The sequence below is a fragment of the Hetaerina americana genome, unplaced genomic scaffold (assembly GCF_022747635.1).
Source record: "Hetaerina americana unplaced genomic scaffold, ioHetAmer1.1.p SCAF_2, whole genome shotgun sequence".
NCBI lineage: Eukaryota > Metazoa > Arthropoda > Insecta > Odonata > Calopterygidae > Hetaerina > Hetaerina americana.
The window spans coordinates 81,183,309-81,200,650 of NW_027286763.1; the positions used below are offsets into that span (position 1 = coordinate 81,183,309).

General features: G+C 40.0%; 1 protein-coding gene across 1 annotated transcript in view; it reads left to right on the forward strand.

Annotated features, from left to right (window-relative positions):
- Utx (Utx histone demethylase) overlaps positions 1–17,342 on the forward strand; it is a 192,449-nt gene that overhangs the window by 8,284 nt on the left and 166,823 nt on the right. The window contains exon 4 of the mRNA XM_071585449.1: positions 405–513. Within this exon, the coding sequence (XP_071441550.1) occupies positions 405–513 (109 nt within the window). The remainder of the gene's footprint in view (positions 1–404; positions 514–17,342) is intronic.

Sequence of the window (17,342 nt, forward strand, 5' to 3'; positions counted from 1 at the left end):
TGTGTAATCAAGTTTCAGTTAACCCTTCAAGTACAGAAGTTACTGGGAGTAATGCTGGCAAATTTTCACATAAATGCCAGTGTTACCCCAGGTGACTTTTTTCTCAATGGCTATGAATGGGAATAATAACTGATTAATTTTTATTTTTAAATTTTTTTTGTCATTTTTTGTACCTCATTCTGTAAGTATTGTTGACTTTCAGCAAATTATTACAATAATGTTTTTACAGACATTTTTCATGAATTGTGCATTTTTTTGAAAAAATAGCTCTGCAATTTTTGCATGAAATTAAGCGATTACGCATGGCATTCTAAGGGTTGAGGAATGAATTTTTTTTTTGCTTTTCCCTGATGTAGAGGATTAGTGTATTTCCTGTGAATGATAAGAAAAATATTTTTTTTCAGCTATGTCAGCATACCAGAAGTTCTTCAGTCTGAAATCTGACTACTGGAAAGATGCCAATTTCTTGTACGGCCAAGGACTTGTGTACTTTCACTTCAATGCTTTTCAGTGGTGAGTACTCATTACTGATATTTGAAAAGAGAATTCTCATTAATGTTCAGTGAAATTAGAAATGTTCCCTTTCAAAAATTCAATTAAGCTTTTTGAATTGGTCTCTCTTCAAGTTTCATCTGGGAAAAATTTCTAAGAGTACATTTTGGAGCCTATCTTAATGGGAGTTCACTGCATGCCTCTTTTTTTCCGATCAAACCTCCGTATTAATCACAGGAATAAGCAGCAGTAACATGCACGTTCCAAGCACACTGGTATCAGTCCAAAGGTCGGTTTTGTGGGTGAGGGTAAAGCTCACTTACAAAAGCCCGATGGCATGTGAAATTCACGCATCAGCGTAGGAAGGTCAGTTCCTTTCCCTGTGCCGGTTATGGTTTCCCGGAGGAAGATTTGGTATCTGACTAAAATGACACAGGTTGAATCCCCCGAGGCATTCTCAGAAATCTAACATGGGCCCTCCAATTAGTAGTCCAATGCACTATCCAATGGACTACCACATCCCCCCAACATGCATGAATACACATGTATTTGTGAATTTATATTAAATCATGATTGTAACTTCAATTTAAGAGTTAAGTATATTTTTACCAGGTTAAAGATTTTGACTTGTGTCCAATGGAAAATGCTCCGTATATCTGATGCCCATAGCTATTAGTGTGAAGAAGTATGTACTGCTTTAAAAAGGCAGTAGCATTTGCTCTTAGACTTAGATGATTTTATTTTTGAGGAGTCTCATTTGTTAGCTTTTTCTAATTCCTATTTTACTAACAGCTCTCCTTAATTAATGACCAAAGAGATGGGGTGTGCAATTTCATTACAAATTTGATGCCAAATTCTTTAAGGGCTAATGGCAATGTGCTGTATGTATAATGTTTATATAATGTGATATATTATTTATATCTTATACGAAATAGGTGAAGCAATTCAGTAGCTGATTCTTCTCCAGTTAGGGGATTGTATTTACATAGTTTTACAAATAGCTCTCGGTAAATCCTTGTAGGGCATTATTTTGATCTGAATACTAAAATACCTGAATCAAGCCCATTACATTTAAGTACTTTCAAGTGATTAGGTAATTATTTCTCCTTTCAGTTGTCATTTCTTATAGCACTTTTTCCATAGTAATTTCATGTAATGTCCAGCAGCATTGATCAAACTATCAATATGCACATTTGGTCCCTATGTAGAGTTATCGTTTGGCTACGTTTTCATTTTGGCAGATAATACGTACTGCTTCAAAATTTTAATTGATGGTGAGGGATCAATTTTTTTATCTTGAAATAATGGGTCTCTTATTCATGTAGCCCTGGTAATTATTTTGTTCTCATTTGAGGGATTGAGGAATACAACCAATCAATTTGATTATGTTTAAAAAAATGACAATCCCACTACCTCTTCATAATTGATTTGAATTTTAGCATATTCTGTTAATATTGATATCTTTCGATTCTTCTCCATTTACTGAGTGGTCATGTGACTCGTTCGGGAAATAAGTTTTTCTGAGTTCCAAGAATTATATGGCAATTCAAATTTTGATTCTGCACCAGACGATACTCCTACATAAAAATGGGAAATATACATTAAAAAAAGGTGAAAAAACGCATATCCGTGGTGTGGGTTGTATATCGAATAGGATAACATTTTTTCTCACAACTGACTTTTATCCAAATTCTGTTTTTTTTAATTGTCGTTACAAGAGGAGAACACAAACAAGAAGTCATTGTTCGATTTATATATTAAATGTTATGGATTTGGCAAAGGTATTTAAATTGTTTTATGCATATGCAGAAGAGCTCAGAAAAGTGTATTTGGATGCGGAAATGTAAAATTACTCCAATAGTGGTGCACATTTTGATTTTTCTCACTGGTTAGAAAGTCAGCTAAATGGAATAAAAGGACTGGTCACGTCAATGATTAAAAAATTCCTCTCTCTCTCTAAAACTTCTCTCCAAAATTACTCTTTTTCTGTACTTCACTATTTGAGTGAAAGTATGTTAGTTTGCCGAATGATCATTCACGAGAAATGTTTAAATACGTATAAATGTCCCTATTTGTTGAAGTTATGTTGAATAGTAACAAGTAAAGGTGTAAGCTACCCTAAAGGTAGTAGTTTCTACTGCAGTCCTTGTCTTTGTTATTTACTGTTTTGCATTTGTCATATATTGTTTAGGTAAGATGTGATGTAATTAAATAATTCTTACGGGATCCTTGGCGTTAGGCGGTGAGGTAGGTTTTGTTGATGTCTGATAACTACTGCACTCCATGGTGGGCTTAGCGAATCACTTCCTCCTAACTGATTCCTCGCATCATATAAAATGTCTTACTCTCTTCCTCTTTTATCTCCTGTGTTCACTCATTCTTCCATATTTCACAGCTTTCTACATCTGACCACCTATTAATCTCTCTTTCATCCTTCGTCTCTGCTCTCTTTGACTTTCCCTTCCTATTTCTGAAGCTCCATTTCTTCATTAACTCATATCTTAAGAATTAATCTATCCAATCCTATCCAATTGTGCACATCCTCTTTCCTCAATTATCAAGTATGCAAATTGTAAAAGTTAGTGCTAGATACATTTAATTAAGTCTTGCCAATATTTCCATCCATTTATGTAAAGTAACAATTGGAGTAAAGTGAGAGATGGAAAGGTATTTTCAATTCTGAATTAATCTACTTATATTACTTAGAATGTGACATCTAAATTGTGCTCACCATAATACCTTTTAAAAACTATTGATAAGAATAGAATACAATACATATGCACTAACAAAGTGCACTATCTTGGTTAATTAGCCCTTTAAAAGTTGGTCTGTCTAAAATGATGCCATCTGTGAACATATAAAGATTTCTCAGGAATAATTTAACATTACTGGATTGCTGTAGTGATGGGGAAAAAGTTCCTCAGAGCCCAAACGAGATAGGGAGTAAAGGTAAAAGGTGAAGTTGAGTTAGGAGGACTGTGGCATATGATGCACAAGAGCAATAGAATATCATTTACTCTGCTTGTTTCATATCCCTTACGATTCCAAGGTTAGCATTAAGAGTAATCTGAAGCACCCAACCATGTTAATGTGATGTTGATATTTTAATTTTTTTCGTAAACCCTTGATACACACATAGGAAAGAGATCACAATCAAATTTATCTTTTATTCAACTTGATTTAAACTCAAAAAAATCATTAAATTGAGCATAAAGAGAGAATATTGTAAAGTCATAATCCATGAATAGTTTTCAGAATTTCAACTGATATTATAAATGTCCATTGAATTCATATTTTATTGAGTACTCCTTGTTGCATTTTACTTCACCAAACCTCGCTAGTGAGTACATTTTTTAGATATTATCTTTTGCATTGCAAAACAAATTAGTTTGAAGTCTTAATACATTTTTGGATGCTTAAAAATGTTAATTAATTTATTCCCAGTTGGATTAAACCTCCAATTAAATGATATGGATGTGCTGGGATACTTATTCAATATATGAAGGATCAAAATTGTGTTTTCTAATGTTTTGCGTGATCATTCCAGGTTGTTGATTAGGTTTGCCAAATGCCAGAGGAAAATGATTTTAATATAAAGTAATTTATTTGGTTAAAATATATCGTTTCCAAGTGATGAAATGTTGATTTAAGTCATCGAAAGTTGTGATCTACTGATCATATGTAGGTTTTAGATTGACCATGAAAAATATTGCTCAATGCCATTGCCTTTTATAAAACTAAGGGCTATAGGGCACAAAAACTGAAAGCAGCACGTCAAATCATTCTTCAAATCAACATTATTTCCACCTCACTTGATGCCATCCAAAATGCCTAATCTTTTCCTCCCCCTTCTATGCATACCCTGTTTCCCCTTCATCATGGTCATCTACACACCATTGCCACTTAATCTTACATCCTTTTTTCTGCTTTTTTGAATATTTCCCAGCAATATTTTCCCTACCTCTTTCATGCATAGGCTATATTGTGTATTTTTCATTCAATTTATCATCTCCTTTCTTCGCCGTAATTACCTCGCAAAAGTCTGCATTGATGCTTTTTTTTCTTTCCCAAATACTCAGTTTGGGACCATACATTACTACGATTCATGCTAAAATTTTCACTCCTCTTGTTTTTACATTTTCACCCAATTTCCTTGTAACAAACTCTTTTGGCGTTATTACCCATGTTTATTTAGCCAATGCAATCATACTCTTAGTTTCCTTACTGTTGTGTCCTTTTGAATCTCAAAACTTCCATTTTTAGCATGTACCTGCGACGATATATACCATCATACTTTGATGTTATCTTTACCTTTCTATTTCTGGCGAATTTCATTATTTTGGAAATAATGTAATGCATTCAAAATTTATTTTGCACAATGCAACATTGTGTCACTTTAACTCCATAAAGTGACTGGATACCTCACAACAACGAGCAACAATCATGTAGTACCTAATCCATTTACTTCATGTAAAAGGATTTGGAGCCATAATTTTAAATCGTTAGTGAATTTCGATTTATTTAATGGTCGTTATGATGTTCAAATGATTAATAAGGTCATGCACGGCTTTTAAATTCATGTCCGGCATGAATGTTAATTTTCCTGAGAACAATGTTCATGTGTGCATCATGTATACATTTTCCTCATATGCATTTCGTTTAGTAATGTTATTATGCATATTCTTCATCTAGTTTAATTGCTTCAGTAGCATAAATGTTGTCGATAACTTGATTCTGTGGCCATATTCGGCCGCGCTCCCGTTCAAATCGATTAGAGCCCTCCCTATGCATGGATAGTTAGAACCTCATCTACACGATAGCGCGGCTTTGTCTACTCGTAGTTCTCTATGTCTCCTCTCTTGAAACTTATTGATTTCTAAAACCATTTTCATGGTCTCTGGATGGTTGGCGTAGCATTATACTCGACCCCGTTGCCCCTAAGGGCTGTCCTAATCGATTTCTTGGCATTTCTTACATCCACTGCCTTCACAACCACTTGAACGTGCTATGGACGAGAGTACCGAATTCGCCGCCTTGCCGCTAGGTGACAGTCCTACGGTCGCGTCCTACCGTGAACTCCGGGGTTCTGGGTTACGTTAAAGCCCCATCAGATGGCAGGCTCATGCGGAGTCGCCGCTCTTGAGTTTCGACTCGTCTGGGCGGAGTGTGAGGTTTCCGAGACGCGGTGTGTGCTATAGAACGGGTTGAGTGTGCGTTCCACGGCCCTGGAGGGGGTCGGGAGGGGCGTTGAACGAAGGGAGCAAGCTTACGTGCGGTTGAGTGCCGTAACCATGGCCGCTGCGTTGGCCGAGGCCCTTCGCCGTGTTGCCAAGCTGAGTGCTGGGGCTAGACGCACGGGCAGGTCGTTCACATGACGCCCCGAGATGGGACGGCCGCCGGGAAGAAGGGATCTTTCCCTCCCGCCTCAGGAATAGGGAGGGATCACTCCGCTGGGGTGTCTGGTCCATTTTTTTTCTATTTTGGAGAAGCTTTCCTATTTTCAACTCGCCACACGTCGCGACGTTTGGGGATATTTTCGATGTCGTTTTTCCGAAGCTGGGACTTTTATTCGGGAGTCTCAATGTCGTAATGCAGGTAAACTTAATCCCACGAGCTTTGAACTTAGTTTTTCGGCGGGGGTGGAAGGGGTAAATAACATGTTTGGAGACTGCTGCCCTAATCCCTTTGTCCTTAGACACCTAGCGAGTCATTCGTAGGTATCAGGTCTATTTCAGACGCAGGAGACTTTTTCTCGTGCCTGAGAAGGTCATTGCCTTTCTCAAGGATCCAGTCACGGTTGTGCCTTAATGTCAGACGTTGCCGTTCGGCATAGTATTCATTCCGGAGAACAAGGTGAAAGCATTTAAATATTGAGAAAAATTTTCCAAGTTCGTGAAGCTCTTAAAGACTTATTTCTATCCTTTTAAATGCTCTCACATGGAGAGAAATATGCGGCGACACCAATAAATAAATGCGCGAATGACTCATTTTTATGCTATCGGGTGTGTGGAGGAAATCAATTTCGGGGCACGTGCTCGGGGAAGATAAATATATATCTTCACATCTTAATCTGGGTCGTGTATATTGCGGCATACTCTTTATCGTATCCTCATCGCTTGACGTTTTTTCTAACGCTTCAGAAATCAAATCTCAAACCGAAAGGTGTTAATTGGGGTCCTAGTCGGTGATTGACGTGAAACACATTGATGAAAACACGTATGAAACAGTAGATTCCCATGCTTTAAAAAGAATAGTTATGTTGCGTAAATATTTTTATGCTTAAATATTTTTCCCGGAAAATTTTGGAAATTTTAATTGTTTAAAACTACCATTAGTCTTCGAAAAATCGACTTTCGAACATTTCACTATACGGTTCTCCGCCCATCACGGAGGCAAATATCATGCAGAGGACTTGGTGATCCTGGACGTCTGTCAAATTGTTTTCTACTTTGGCGATGGAGGCAGTATTGCATAATGCCCGCAGGGGAAGGCTCGGGTAAATTCTTTTGCGTTAGCCTTTCATTCACAGGTTATGGAGGCATTGAATAGATACCAAATTACATATAGTTTCTTGTTTTTTTTCTATATCGACTACATGATTGAAGCGAGCGTATCAATTGACATATTGAAATATTCCCTCTGGTAGTTGGTAGCTTTCCTGAGAGAACTCCTCCCGTATAGGTGAATACTATACGTATTCCAATCGAAAAATAGTTGCTGTAATACCATTGCTTTGAGTAATTGCGAAGTGGATCAAACCCCGTCTCCTCCTCGACAAAATTTTGGTCTAAGAGGCTGTTTTAGCCGTTACTCTGTGGAATTTTTCCATCGTATAGAAAGAAAGAAAACACAGCAATTCCACATTTACACTTTATTCAGACTGACACCTGACACCTGAAGATGCCACGCAGTGGTGAAACCATGGTCGTCTGAATAAAGTGTAAATGTGGAATTGCTGTGTTTTCTTTCTTTCTATTAAATTTTGGTCGCTTTTCATCAAGATTCCCATTCAGATCCATGAGCGGACGCGGACTTTTCCCTTGGGAGGGGAAGCCGCGATTTATGAATGAGAAAGATAATTGTTTGACTCTCTGTTGTTCACTTAATCTTTTAATCGGGAAAGGAAATGAAGACGGCATGCGTAGCTATTATCAAGCGTGGGTGAATGGCGAGGGAAGGAGATACGTTCCAAGAAAGGTTCATTGTGATAGCATGTAATAACGATCGCATGTGTGTGTATATATATATATATATATATATATATATATATATATATATATATATATATATATATATATATATATATATATATATATATATGTATATATATATGTATATATATATATATGTATATACATACATACACATAAGTACCTACTATATATGTGTATATATATATGCACACACACATTTGTACACAAACACACGACGAGATAGCAGTGCATTAATTTTTATTTTATTAAAATTAAATCAATTTTTATTCAAGTTAACTTTTTATTAAACGTATCTAATTTTATTGGTGAACAAAATAGAAAATCGACGCCCTCCAAAAGGAAGCGAGAAATTAAAGCAATCTTTTTGTTTTATTTCTGGAAATCTAAAGGTGGTGGAGTGGTTGTATGTTCTTGAAGATAATCATCTGATGACCCGCAGTGTTGAGAGATTCACATTTGCATTAAAGGGCTATATTCTATGTACGTGTTAAATATAATGAACATCCATCTTTTTCTCGCGAGTCACTTGAGTTAAATCCCACTATTCTACTATCGGATCCGTCTGATGTCTAGTTCATTTCCTTGGAGGATCTGAACTGTCCCGCTATTGACGGGTTTACCGTGAAATCATTGCCACCTTGTAAAACACTTGAGGTTTAGTGGTTTGATTTGGATTCGGTAAACGATATTTGTTGATTTATAGATCCCCAAGTAGATACTATATGAATTCCTTGTTTTCCTTTCTGCCCCGGATTAAAACTCATATGAGTTCCAGTGGTCGTGATTTTGCAAGTATTCTCATTTCATTGGCCATCCATTCAAGTACTGTCCTACCAAGTGGAGAAAATGGCCGCTGAGGAAACCTTTTGTAGCGAGTGACTTTTTAGAAATACAGCAAGGTGTGAAACAAAGCGCATAATCTGTTCAATGGCTGTTCAATGTTTTAAAGGATGAACTATAAAATTAGAGAGATTAAGTGTAGAACAGATAGATTTAAGATGAACGATAAGAGATCAGAATAACATTGTCCGACCGCGTTAGGGGTAAAAATATTGGGGTTAAAATTGGTCTGGTGTGTATTCACCTCCTGCCACACACCCTAGCGGTGGCTGGTAGGGTATTCAAAAATTGACAAATGGTTTCCATTGCGCATAGCAACGCATGGCATTTCGCCCGAGGTCCCCTTGATACCGTAAATTTTCGAGTCGCTCGTTTCGGCATTTGTGCAACCAGATGTCACACCTCATCAAATTTGGCTACGGGAGCCGTTCATTCGTAAAAATACAGGCACAATGACCCACACCCCCTTTTCACTCCGTGCCATATGATCGAGGAGTTAGGGTGCCGAAGCCTTGCTGACTTTTCTGCGCTTTCGACGCTTAATGGAATTTAAAGAATCCTGGAACGATAGTTTTCGTGGTCTCCGCCGACCGCCGTCGTTTCTACTGCCCACCTCGTCCTTTCTGGTGTTTGAATGGATGTTTCCTAGCGGAAAGATATCTCCCCTCGTTGAAGTAACCAAATATGTTCTCTCCAGACGATATCATCCCGAGGAATTTCGTCCCGCGTCTCATTACGGATCAGTCATTATCGTTACGTTCAATGTTCTTTCCCTTTCCCCGAAATACCCAGGCGGGTGCGAATCCTTAAATAGCTCTCGTTCATCGCTTCGAGTTAGGTTTAGGTCAACCACCCAGGTTTCGATCCTCACGGCCGGGCGAACACACGCGCCGAACCCCGTAGTTTAGTCTCGGTCGCGAGTATTTCCTGCGCTCCGTCCGTCGTTGCCGCGTCCGAGGTCGTTCGTCCACCCTCCCCTCCCTCCCTTTCTCCCCTCCTCCTCAACCCCCTCCCGCAATCCGCCTTCCAATTTTACAAAACGAATTATCAATGAGGGTGTAGTCGTTATTCATGAGATGACGCTCTGTTTTCATTGGGCCGAATCATGCGGTGCGCCGGCCCGTTCCCCCCTTCTCCCACACCGCCCAGCTTCTCCTTCCATCCCTCCCGGTCGACTCTCCGTCCCATTCATTTGGAGTGATACGAGAACTCGTTGCCTAAGATCGGGGGGGGGGAGAGGGAGGTCGGGATGAAAATAAAAACAAGGGAGACTGGGTCTTGCGAGATGAGGAACTCGGCTGCTGGTTCCCATTCGATTTTACTTCGCAATCAAGCATTGTGGCACTCCAGTAAGATTGGAGTGGTGGAATGCCCTTCGTGGTCATTCCACCGCTCGCGTTTCATTCGCGTAAGCCATAGCCGTTTCTTGAAGTCTGGTGGATCGCCAAACGCCATTTATATTCCGAGGCATTGTCGGAAAATAATGCGAGTGCGCAGACCTCGGATAATAATTACGTCTTTCAAATGGGTGTGCATTTATTTTCGACGTATCTCAGTATGAATATCATTTTTCGTCGCGTAAAACGAGCGTTGCTTGAAGAGGAGGCAGTTCTGCATTTGACATGACTAATCGGAACATTCGAAAAACTCTTTTGGTTTTATCGGAGAAAGTGTGAATTAATAAGTAAAGATTAGCAAGTTGAAAGAAGAATCATTGAATTTTTCGACGGTATCTGCTAGAAGAAAGTATGTGCGTGGAATGTGGTTTTCATCGTTGGAGAAACTGGAATGAGAGTCCCTTCAGACACAAAATCAAATATTTTATTTAGTACAGAGCCCGTGGATTAACTTTCAGAACGGAGGAGGGAATCATTGGTGTCCCAACACTATGTGAACGGTTGGGCTCACCCGAACCGTGTGAAAGAAATGCCATGCAGCATACTATATACAGATTTGAATTTTCCCTTTTCGTTCCCACACTTCGCGCACGCGACGAAATCAAGACCTTGGCCTGTTAGCCATGACCTTAAGTACGACGGCGAAGATCGAAAATTCCCATTCGTAATCGGTATGGCACAATTTGCGAATACACCTCACTCGCCCGACTTTCCGCAATATTGTAAGAGGCCGCCGTTACGCCGCGTAATGTATAGCGTTAATTAAGAAGAAGCATTGAAGTAAAGATCTTAATTTGAATTCTCCCCGCCAGATCATTTTGAAAGCTAAAATGTGACGTTTATTTTGATTGATGCGCCTGTAGCGATAAACGCGGATATGGACCATTTATTGTTGAATGATGAGCTTCATTTAATTAATTCCTCTGAATCACATTACGATGGATTCGCTCCCGACTGACTCGCCAACGCAACGGCGAACTTCAGGTGTATCGGATGTTATACACTTAAGCAAGCGGGGTCCAGTCGGACTAGTCTGGTTCTCAGACTCGCTCATCTGCTAGTCCTGAGGTCGCCGACTCCACCGCTGCCCCGCTCATGGGTGGGTGATGTTCTGTGAATAGCGATTCGGTCCATGGGGTAGTGCTCAGGAAATAAAAAGATTATCCTACCTCCCGGTAGGTAATGGTCCTTGCGACAGATTGAAAAAATGAATATTCAACGAGTTTACGTTATCAAGGCAGGTTAACAGCAAAGCGCAGTTCATGTGCGTAATGTAGTTTGGGGTGATAGCGGAAGTGTGTGGCTGTCGAAAATGTGCGAAATGTTCCTGAGACGCTCTAGGCTACAAAAAGTATTTGTATGTTCAAGTAATCTAGTGCTTTGGAAGTGAACGGTTTTACCCCATGAAAATGTAGAATTTCGACCAACTTCTACTGGCAAGAGGTTGACACATTGCCCGAAGGTAGTTAAATTACAAGAAACTGCGGGAGATGTCAGCAGTCCCGACTTTGCACCAGCAGACTATTTCCTATTCCCGAAAGTGAAATTATCCCTCAAAGGACACCACCATGGGACCCTAATTGCCGTCAAATAAGCTTTACACGCGTACCCTTAAGAATCTTCCAGAATCCGCCTATCGGGGAGCCCTCCCCAGTCGTGGAAAAGCTGGAAAAAGTGTGTCGACGCTCAAGGGATGTACTTCGAAAATTTTTGAGGCATTGTAGCAAATATCTGAATACGTTCATCAATTTTTCCGATCCTTTTTATGCAAACCATGGTATTTCTTCGCAACAGCTTGTTCCTTTAAAGAACCCCAACATTTTGGGGGGTGTAAGAAGACGTCTCGGTAGCTTAACTGGCTGAAGCTCGGCCAGACATCGAGGGATCCAGGTCGAATCCCGGTCGAGGTGAATGATTTTTTCTTTTGAAATTGTCGCATGGAAGTTAGGTAGTTCAGCAAAATTCAACGCTTACTGATCCTTGGATGTGTCCCCGTGTATTATGGCTGTCGTTTCCAAATTTTCCTTCATATTCGTGGATGTTATTCCGTATTTTCTTGGACGTGTAATCAATTTCGTCAAAGCTGGGCGTGCAAGTCAGGTAAACAGATGGCGTCCTTTTATTGGTCCGCACTAATGGCTCCGAAATAGTTCTGAGAGAGCCTGGCCCAGTGTCGATGTGTAAGACACGGGTGTTCCTGTAATATGAATTCTGACAATTCGCAGTATTGTTGACCATTGCCCGCTGGTAGTGGTATCTCTGCGTCGGCGTTATCTCGAAATTATTAATAAATTTCACGTAATGAATCTTGACGGATAGTCGCTAAATATCGATGGGAAAATTTTCAACTATGGTTAACCGATAATGCGAGAGTTTTACTCGTTTTGCTAGAAGAGTGTTTCCTTAGTGTCGGATTGATTTTATCCGATGGGGATGCGCGTGTTAGAACCCCGAGTTCTGTTTGAGGTAACATTGCAAAATCATCCATGCGGTGCAAAAGATATTCGCCCCTGAGACAATCAATCAAACAAGGACTGAATCAGGCGTAATTGGATGGGTAGCACGGAAAGGGAGTGGCTAATGTAGAGGGAAAGGCGTTGTCTTCTTGACTAGTTAGTTAACTCATTCATTTGGTGTCATAAAGTTTTGAATTCAAATGTTGATACTTATGAAAGCATATTTAATTTTGTGTGCGCTGTCAAGTGCTAATGAAGGTGATTTTCCATTTATACGGGTAAATTAGGACGCACTATCTGGGTTGATATTTTGAGCTTAAAAAAATTTAAATACGTACTCTTTCATCAGACGACAAATGTAGATTCTTATCTTTTCCCGATTTTCTTTCATTAGTTAACCGTAAGTGTAGGGGTAGTATACCTCTGCTATGATTTTCGAGATGTGGGGAGATAATTAATGATTTTGGCTCCCCATCTGCAAAATTATTCGCGAATTCGAGAGAAATAACGTCTAATAAATGGTAATTCATGCAAGAGTGATCTCTTCCGAACGCCACAGCAAGTTAGGTACGTCTGAATTGTGAAGCAATCAAAACTCGTGGAAATTACGAATCCCTGGGGTTGTAATTTTCGTGATTCGTGTCAGTCCGGTGGTTAGCGGCTGTGCATTAACCCCCAGATCGCCTCGCTCTGATTGGAGACGCGCTTTTATTCTCAGTCACACACTTCTGCTGTGCACGCATCGGAAAATTGGTTCGTTGCTGGATGAGATGAGGAGCGACCACGTTACTCCTATTTCAGTCGTATTTTGATAGAGTGTCAGATCAGCTTAGTCTTGAGTTTGCCATGAGCATCTGCGCTTCCGTGAAGTATTTTCACGGAAACTTGCCCCCGGTACATTAGCCCAGAGGTAAGGCATTCTCCCGGAAAGTTAAAACCGGTTAAGGCTCAGATACCGGCCATATTATATTTTTCCGTGAAATTCACATATCCCGGTCGGTATAAATAAATATATATCTCCATAGGCAGATGCTCTAGCCACCGAGCATCGGCCAGGCTAGTCGAAAGATCCGTGGTTCAAGTCCCGTTCAAGGAAAAATTTTTGCATTTGTGATCTGCTTGATCCCGTCTTCCCCACCTCACCTGTGTTCGTCTTTTATACGTGTTCCCATCCCTTTTCCTTATTTCTATTTCCATGTGAATGAATATATAAATATGTGCGCGCGTATGAGGAGAAAATTATTAAATATAAAAATATGTTTGGCATAAAACCTCGGATATTATATTTAATCCGAGGTGAAATATAAAAATAACGAGTTCACGAGTTCGTCTTTCCGCCGAGGAAGGTGGTCTTGACACTGAAAATTTCGGAATAAGTGTCATTTTTTCAATGTATTTTTCTATGTTTTTGTTGGCTAACGCCATCCCGCTCCGTCGTTTGAATTATCATTCACATCCGTGACAATTCATGCAAGATACATTCATATTTTATATATATATATATATAATAAAAAATATATACACGCACATATACACCTACATTATATATATATATATATATATATATATATATATATATATATATATATATATATATATATATATATATATATTTACACATGTGTAAATATATAATGTATGTGTGTATATTATATATATATATATATATATATATATATATATATATATATATATATATATATATATGTATGTATGTACACACACACACCCACACACATACATACACACGCTCACTCACCCTCTTTCTCTTTCATCAAACGGAAGGATTGCTATTCCGGCATATCGCTGTGCGCTCCGATCTTCCGTCCGCTTTCCGATCCCGTATTTCAGCTGAACATTCTGCGATAAGAGAGCCGGGACATCGCGTTATCTCCAAAGAGCATCACGATCCCGATTGCGTTGTTACACTTCACCGAAAGATGAATTCCACGTCGTTGGTGTAGATTTATCGTTGCTAGTGAAAGGTTTTCAGTTGTCTGTTGCATAATTCACGCGAGAGAATGCGTATTCTAGCGTCGTCAGTCTTTGTCTCGATTTGCTCGGGCGTTTCCATCTGAAATGAAAATGAAAGTGCCTTCGTGTTCTCGCCGTTGTCCCGGGACTTAGCGACGATGTTGCAGGAACTTTCCTGCTGCCGAGGGGTGTAAACGGTTTGTTCGAGTTGATGTTCCACTACAGCTCCGTGGTATTTTCGATTTGTGGATTGAATGAGATATGCGAAAGATGAGAAATCTGTAGCATGGACCCCGGATTAATGTTAGGGAAAGATAAAAACTTGGCAGGGCTCCCAAGATAAAAACTTCGTAACTGGTGTAGTTTGGTATTTTATTTGGACAAGGTTTTGGTCACACGTGGAGGTAAATAGATAAGTAGGTTTTTTATTGAGTAATTTGGCAACAATGGCCATTTTGCATCACTTATGAGGGAATCAAAAAGTCTTTCTGTAGTTAGTACATAAGCAAATATTGGGCATTCGTGAAAATATTATATACAGTTGATATATTATAATAGTATAAGAGATTAAAAATGTCATTTGTCTTCAAAAATGTAATTACTTTTCTGAGGTTCTCGGGGTAGTTCTAAACATTTGGGATATATCCCGCTTAAAGTTAAGCATTTCGCGTACATCCCAGTAATTTACGCCCGCCGCCGAAAGATGCCTCACTGCCGAAGGAGAGTCCCAGTCGTCGCGTATGGGCTCTGTCCTATCCTCCGACAAGTAATCCGATCATTCTGCTGTAGATCAGAGTGATTTGATTTGTTAAACTAAAAAATAAAAGAGGAATGGTTTTCCCGATTAAAAAAAACAAATGGAAAGCATCGCACGATAATTGGAAAAGCAGGATGGGAACCGCTCGATGAGATCAAATTTAAGACAATGTATTAGGCATTGGAAAAACGCAGATCGAACGAGTACGGTGTTGACGACGACTAAATGATTAAAACTCAAAATCATATAGGTTGGCGAGACTGCTATGAGAAATCAAGGAAAGGAGACATGCGCGCGAACTGATATTATTTATTATTATTGGTAATCTACGGGTTAAGGTTAGTTGTGGGTGAACACGGACACAACGGTAAAACGGTAATTCTCTGGCCTCTCCCACGAAACACAACCTGACCTCCAACAATACAATAAACTCATTTTTAATTTCGATTACTTTCTTCCTTCCTTACTTTCTATCCAACATCCCTATCCTATTCCTGCCCCTGCCTCGCTTGCCTAACCCCTCCCTTAACATCCCATTGCTAGTCAATATGCCTTGCATCCATTTTTCCTGTCTTATTATTATTTTTCCCAACAGTCCCCTCTCTCTCCCTCCACACTATACCTAGCACTTCCTCATTTGTTTTCCTTTCTGTCCACTACACCTTCTGTATCTTTCACCACACCCGCATTTCAAAAGCTTCCAACCTACTATCTATCACCGTGTTTCAATGACCATGTTTCCGCGCCGTACATAACTATGCTCCGTATTAAAATGTTGACGAGCCTTTTTTTTAGCAACCTTACTCAACGTCCCCGTCATCAACTCCCTCCTCCTTGTGAAAGCTTCTTTGCCCAGCGCAATTCTTCTCCTTACGTCCCTACTACTTTGATCGTGTTGGTCCAAAAAACTTCCAAGATACCAGTTCTACCTGCTCTAGTTTTTACCCTCCTATTATAAAGTTTAAAATGGCCTCTTTTTGCCAGAAAACCGCAGAGTATTTGTTGTATTTTTATTGATTCTCATCCCATATCTATTGCATTGAATTTCCAATTCACTCAGCAATGCTTGCAACCCCTTGGCTGACTGACAAACTATAAATCTTGGTATTCAGGAAACCTAACTGATTACTGAATGCAATTTCTAACGCACAATTTGCCGTAAAACACAATGGGAAAATCTTCACAGTGCGCTAATTTAAAATTCAATACCATTCAAAGCTACTCCAAAGTAAAATAACACCTTGCGTCTTCGACCGAGTGAAATGCACTACAACTTATCTTATTTGAGTGTACTTCAATACTTAACAGTGGTTTAACATCCCTCACCGCACGCTCCATGAGAGGTGGCTTGCAGTGTAGTTTGTTAGTTTTTTTTTCCTTCGATGATCCATTGGGAGAATGCAGAAGTCAGTGCGGGACCTTACTCGGAAAAATAATATATACGAGTCTCAAAATGTCCCTGAAAACAAATTTTTGTCTGTGTGCGTGATCATTGAATTCCATGTGTCGCAATTCGAGAGAGATCCCCTTCGCTCGTGATTCAAACTCGTTCATCCCCACCGTGGACAAATTATCGCTCGTCGCGTCCGCTGATCACCCCCGCAGCCATGGCAAAAGGAGACAGTTCAACGCGCTAACGAAGCGTACCAGGATTCATTCTAATGAACTTTCCCCCGCTTCACCCGCTCGCGATGTCGAATTTCAATTCCCCTTTAATCGTTCGTCGGCTCCCTTTCTCGGGCGGTGGCTGAAAATCATCCGCGGGTAAAAGTAACATTCCAGTCGGGAGGGGAGAGGTGTTGTGTAACATTTGCCTGGGAATACGACACTCGATAAGTTATGGGAATCGATACCTCTTCCCCCATCTGTCCGGGACGCGCTCTGACCAGCCTTGACCCTCTTCCCTTTCTCCTTCCGAGTGAGAGAGCCCCTCTCCTGCTCTGGGCTCCGAGGGTTTCGTCCGGCGTGGCCAGATTTAGTCCGGGGAGCGTAATCCCTAATCACATCCGCGTGGCCGGGGGGAAGGGTGGCCACACGGCATGGGGGGAATGGTTTCGGGCAAAATGACAGTAAGATCGGAATCATTATGGAGGGTGGTATGATCGGAAAGTACAGCACCACTTCGTGGTGTTATGTGCCACACCCTTTTCCTCCAGACGGAATTTCAAGTGTTTTTATTCATAAAATATACGCGCGCAAGAATCGAGTTTTC